General features: G+C 33.9%; 1 protein-coding gene across 1 annotated transcript; it reads right to left on the reverse strand.

Moving 5' to 3' along the window:
• Positions 1-43: 43 nt before the first annotated feature.
• Positions 44-2786, reverse strand: LOC143587310 (putative WRKY transcription factor 33). The gene is made up of 5 exons (XM_077068633.1): positions 2658-2786; positions 964-1706; positions 740-893; positions 513-671; positions 44-416 (listed from the first exon to the last, which is right to left on the reverse strand). Exons 2-5 carry the CDS (start codon positions 1652-1654, stop codon positions 161-163), a joined length of 1260 nt encoding a protein of 419 aa, XP_076924748.1. The 5' UTR covers positions 1655-1706; positions 2658-2786; the 3' UTR covers positions 44-160.
• Positions 2787-6748: the final 3962 nt, after the last annotated feature.

Here is a 6748-nt window from a genome sequence, read left to right on the forward strand (position 1 = left end):
TAGAAACTATCCCAAATACCGACCAAAATATTTGAAAGAAACGAAATCAAATATAAATACTTGTTCATTCACGATATCTATAAACTCATCCAAATAATCCAATAGTTAATCTGCAAATCACAAAGCTTTATGGGTATATAACAACACTACGTGACTACCATCAAGACCTAAGAGTAGAACCATAGGATAAATTAGACAACCCGCGCCCCTCATGAAGAACAATATCCATAGACTCCGGACCACCCCCGGTCCCACTCCCCGGCATGTTTTGCCCAACCGCTCGACCACCAACACCACCTGGCATATCATGATCATGTCGCCCCTCATAAGTTGAAATCACCACTTTCTCGTCATTAGACGACCGTTCTACATGCTTTTTAGCAGGACAACCGGAACTTGTACACCGGTAATAACTCCTATAATAAAACGAAAACATATTTATAATACGAAACATATGTTAAAGACTTATGTTAAGACTTTAATAAAAATAATAATGATATGATGTTATGTACCTTGGATTAGGATTGCCTTTCACCAACTTCTGCCCATACTTGCGCCACCGATAGCCGTCATTTACAATATCAACTACGCTCGTTGTCTGAACCACCACTCTCGAGTCGCAGTTTGTCTTAGTTGAGATACCTTCACTCATGCTAAAATTATCTCTCTTCCTGCAATGGAGATATAAATATTTCATTATTTAAAGAAAATGAAAGAATTAGGTAACGTTTTAACTTACTGTCTCTTCGAGTCGGAAGACAAATCATTACTAATCTCACTTCTCCTTTGATACACCTTAACAACAGCTTCCACATTATTATTCTCACTTACAGGAACCACCACGAGTCGACCAGTCTCTGTTTCCGACACCTCTTGATCATGAGACGAACGGTCTTCACACAACAAAAAAATCAATATTTATCACCAAAACATGAAACTGAAATAAAAATGTAATCTTTTTACCTTCAGAAGGTTCGTGTGAAGCTTCAGATTGGACGGGAAGAACAGAAGCCGAGCCTTTAACAAGTGTATGTAGCGGTTTTGGGTGTTCATGCTTGCATAAGTAATTTATTTCTGTAATATACCCGTCATTCGTACGTTCCACTTGTTTCCTTGCGGGACAATTAGCAAACGTGCATTTGTAATAGCTTCTGACAAATGTATTCCCTTTTACAAGCTTTTGACCATATTTTCTCCAGTTATACCCGTCACCAGTAGGTTTTTCAGGTAGTTTTGAGAAAGTAACACCTTGTTCCGAATTTGGTAATTGAGCAGCCGTAGCATTATCAGCATTACGTCTTAGTGGTAACTTATCAAGCCCTTTTTCGGGCCTTGGCGCCACAACAAACCTTTCATCATCAGACTCTGATGCAGGAGTTTGCTGTGAAGTGTCAGTGACGGTTTGAGGTGTTATAATAACCGGGGTTTTTTTTTCTTGAAAAGATTCCGTTCCAGCACTTTCGGTATGAAGGGTAGGTGTGTCATTTTGACCATCTAACTCTTTGTCAGGTTGTACGGTTGCGGAATTTCCTTCTTGATTAGAACTATCGTGAGACTCCTTGACTTTCGCTAGCTCTGATATTGTTTCTTGATTCGACTGGTCTCCACTGGTGGAGTCGTTAGCCAACTCTAAACTGTCGGATGACTTGTCCATTATTGTAACTTCAGTTCCATCTTGGTTGCATTGTGATTCAACTTATTTGTATCTGCACACAACAGTAATGATATAACATAAGCAAATACTATATACTCATTTCTTGAAAATATCTTTAAACATCTCGAAAGGATTCTCATACAGCTAACAAAAGTGCAATAGTCCTATTCACCGATCCATAAAACATAATTAACTTCCGAAAAACTAAAAGGTTCATGTTCTCTTAGAAATGCCAGTGTTGGAAAAATCAGGACAACTCGACGATTAATTGCTAGTCGGCCAGTGATAACTTTTTGGGTGATCGGCGACGAGCAAATCGGTAGTCGGACCTAATCGGTCCTAGCCAACCTTAACTCCAGCTGATTTGCTGCAGTTTTGGGCCAGTTTCCACTTTCCAGCGATTCCATATACATCAAAATATGTATATTGTAAATAAAAAAATTATACATAAAAATTTTGATCCGATTAATCCCGCTAAATCGCCGGTCCCCACTCAACCACACGACTAACAACCAGCGAGTTTTACAACACTGCTAAATGCACGATATTCTTCCCTCGGTTCTATCGAACGATTAAATAAACATATTTTAAGCATAAAAAGTCACCAATCTTCCTGGTCAAAAATTCAAAACAACCGAAAACTTGAACAGATAATAAGCTAAAAACTTAACCCAAATCTAAAACATATCCATCCACAATAAACCCCTAATTCCCTAAACACAAGTAATCTAACTAAAACCCAACTCAATCTTGTAACATAAAACAACCCACTCCAAAACCTAAAATAAATTAAGTCAAAATTAAAAACTGGATGTAAACCCTTAAAAAGTCAACCTTTTTATTACAGTCAACCCCATCAAATTAAATCACAGAGTTACACAATTACACACTAAATTCACTGAATTACTTGTCTATTAAAGCTAAAAACTGATCATGGTTAACTAAAAATAAAAACAATAAGTAACCCAGTAAATTATTAACCCCAAAACCCTAGAGCTTGTACCTTTTTGGTGGAATTAAGGTTGGCGGAGTTGAAACCGGAGAGTGGATTTGGTCGGACGGCGGTGGGAGAGTGGGTTTAGGAAACCACGAACGTTGTTGGATCGAAGGAAAAGAGGAATGTGTGTTTGTGAAGAATATGATGTGTTTGGTTGGTAGTTGGATAAGTTACATCAACTTCCCCTTAACTTCTTACATTAATATACAACTTGTCCCTTTGTTTTCCTTTTACCTTGTTTTTGACTATTTTAATTTTAAAACTATGAATATGAAAATGACATTTTGATTTCTTTATTATGGACATTTGGGTTATTATTGAAAAGTATTAATAGTTTGTAGTAAGCTAGTTAAAACTTCAAAGTATAAGATTTGATTGTCGTTTCACGAGCCACTACAGACTTATCTATGTTGTTTTTTCTTAGAACATGTCTAGAAGTCATAACAAAACTCTAAATATGTAATTTTCCGACAGTCGTCATAAACAATGCAATCTATCGACTTGAAACTCCTTAGAAACCATATCAATATTTACAATATAATATTTTGTATTGGGATGTAATGGAGAAATGAATTATTAAGAATTCATGTCTTATATTTATTTATATTTAGATACATGAAGAAGGGATTTTGCAAAAGTTGCAAATTTCTTTATTTGAGAGAATTTTGTGAAGCTTGTGTTAAAATTGAGAAATAAGCAAGTTGAGAGACTATGTGTGTAATTATTCTATAAAAATATATTATGTAATGGGGAATATAACATGGTCAACATTCTTGCAAAGGAAAGATCCGTTTAGAATATAGAATGAAAAGCTACGGTCACCATTTTGAGGTTCAAGAACTTGAATTTACGTAAAAGTGAAGGTATAGGATTGTTTCAAAACATAATTGGAGGTAGAGGTTAATGAAACATCAACACTCTTGAATTGGTATAACTAGTGTTGATCAAAATGTTAGTAAAATGAAGGTGTCTTTAATAAGACTGATTCAATATGATGTTTGACACGTTTATTCATTTCAAACTTCTAGTAGCGTAGAAATACTACATTTTAGAAATTGTGGATACGTTTAAATTTAAATTCTAACAAGACCATGAATTAGTGTATGATTTTTTATTTGTGTAGGTATTAATTATGTGACTGTGTATAAGTTGTTTTTTTGTGTAGGATGATTAATGATTTTGTTTACCAATTTGTTGGATTTTAAACTTATACTTTATATATTTTTTTCTCATACTAAGAAGTCAACTTATAGTTGTGGGATATAATATGCCACCAAAAGCTTTCATAGTGCACAGAGGAATGAGAGTGGCAACCGATACAGACAAAGGGAGGATACACTGCTCTGGTATATATGAAAACTATTGTTAGTTTCTTGTGTTTAACGAATAATATTAGTAATTAAAACTTTTTTTTGTGCTCAATTTGCAGGTTAACACCCCCGGTAGAACGATAAGTAGGAAATGAATATAAAATCTTATCATGTTGAAGAGGTAAAAAAGATGTGACTACATGCTGTGAAAGAACTTTGAGAGGTACTTAAATCCTTATATATGGTTTTGATGACTGATTCATGATGAATGCATATTGCACTTATAAATTGGCTGACTTCCCATTCATCTAGAAAACCAAAGGGTATGTATAGCTCATCTTTATGATATCCATATCCACTTATTTTTCTCCACATCGGACAAAATGGGCAGGTTGGGCCAGGCCAAAACTTCTGGCCAAAATGAGTTCGGGCCACAACATGTTTTAAAGGTCTCAGTTTGGTTTGGGTTGTGGCGACGCACACTAGCTGAGCTATTCTAAGCAATTTTTGTAGTAGTGACCCTAACTGACCCGCTATATAAACTGAAAATGAAAAAAAAATAATACTATTTTCATTTTGGTCAAGTCAAATATTGGGTCCTGGTCTAATGTTGGATAGGGGCTTGCTGTGGCATGCAGAATTGGGCGATAACTTGCAGTAGCACTGCCAGCTTAGTTGCCTTCATAAGCATCACAATGCCAATACCTTCAAAGTAAATCAAAACATTGTTTATTGCTGTGTTGTTGAGCTTTCTGATTGTAGCATGTAGATTCTTTATAGTATTTTTCTTGTGTGCACTTCAATTTTAGTTAATGAATTTTTTAAATTGCAAAAATATATTGTTAATTGGTAACGAGTTTCACTTTACACAGATACATTTTTTTGAGGATGGCATGGTTCAGATTATACAGCAATGATAATGATTCTTAAAAAAAACCCATGAGATTTGTGTATTTGAATTTAAGTTGAATATTAAATAGTTGATAAAGTAAGCATGTTCCTGAAGTGATATTGATCGGTAGAGTAATGAGAAGTGATTAGATGGAGGGCAGAGAAGCATCAACATCGTGATATTGTGCCATTAGTGGCATTGATCTATAGAAAAATGAGAAGTGAGAAGATGGATAAATCAACTGTTTAGTACAGTTATTTCATGACGATTGATAAAAACTGATTGCCAAAAAGATTATGGCCATCAATCATCAAGTTTTCAGTTTTTGCGGTATGTTGTCAGTATTATATCTGTTATAATAACATCTTAAATATCATTTGTTTGTGTTTTTCTTGCAAGTGGAGCAAAGCCACTAAAAAACCTCCAAAAATTTCCTGATTTAGCATCAGAGACATCAACTTTCCATCCCCTGACCATGAAAAATCGCAAGACTTCAAATTCCTTAAAAGTATTATTAATTGGAATAATATTCACTAACCAGTAGTAGCTATGTCATACTTTTCATCATGATAAGTATCTATTGTATGTTGTAAAACTTCAAGTGCTTTTGCTCTTATTTGCATGGCTGAATTTGATTGTTAAATATACAGGTAAAAGGGTATTATTGGAATCGTGGTTTTGGGCGTGATTACAGAATTCTGGGTCGGGTTCTTACAAGGTACATTTAGGAAATTTGTTGATCTTTTGACTTTTAGAAGTCAAACTTATGTTTAATTCTCATTTTACAGTTTATTGCAGCAAGCATCGAATGACCAGAAAATGTATTATCTAACATAAAAGCACTTAGGAGTTGGAAACCTTTTGCATATGCTCGAGACATATGTTACATCATGTTTGTAGACATGTAGTCCAGCTTATGCAGGCTTTTATTTCTTACTTTTTTGTTATTGTGGAACTTTTAACTTTGTAAGTCATCATTCAATATATTATATTTTGTGCATGCCTTGCTCAATTTTTTTGTTATCCATCTTGGGGTATGGAAATAACTACTTAGGCATGAGCTTAGTTACAAGGATATATAAAATCAACTTCTTGTATAACCGAAAGCGCGATGGATTTTACTCAGTTGGGTTCTTGGTTGTTTGGGATCTTAGTGGGGTTTTTTTTTTTGGGTAGTTAAATTTGAGAAAAAATGTATAGGGGACAAGCCCGATTTTAGTTTCATACGGGCCAATTCAAATTGTTTATAGTAGTTTATTTTATTTATTTATATTTATTTTGAAAAATGTCCAGATCTTTTCGAGTGCATTTGTTTTGTAAGTAGTGGAAAAACAAAACAAAATCATGCTTTATAATAATAATTTTGCAACCTGTAGTTTTAAGGCATTTTTAATAACAAGCTAAACTGTTTATGTTGTTTACAATTCATTAATTTTTGTTTTAAATAACAAGCTAAATGTTCACAATTTATAATAATAATAATTTTGTTTAAAATCACTTTAAACAAAAAGTGAGCTTATGCCATGATTATATTTATTTTGGAAAATGTCCAGATCTGCTTAGAATCATAATCATGTCATCGGATGTAACTTCGGTCAACATTCTTGCAAGACTTACATCTATTTGGGACATATACACTTCTTATGTCCCAAATAGATCAGATGTAACTTGAGCATCTGATCTTGCTTAGAATCATAATCATGACACTTACCAGCAATTTCTACTTATATCAAAACATTACTATGATTGTTTTACTGTCTGGTTATATTAAACACTAGATGCCAAAGGGAGACTCATTCTAATATTGAGAAAAATTAAATTTAAATACATCTATTTATTTATGTTTGATTTTTTTTTCTAAAATCATATACTCTTTTTTTTGCAATGGGTCGACA

Source organism: Bidens hawaiensis, unplaced genomic scaffold, assembly GCF_021521415.1.
Source record: "Bidens hawaiensis isolate Kalapana, Puna unplaced genomic scaffold, B.hawaiensis_p1.1 tig00001575_1, whole genome shotgun sequence".
Classification (NCBI taxonomy): Eukaryota; Viridiplantae; Streptophyta; class Magnoliopsida; order Asterales; family Asteraceae; genus Bidens; species Bidens hawaiensis.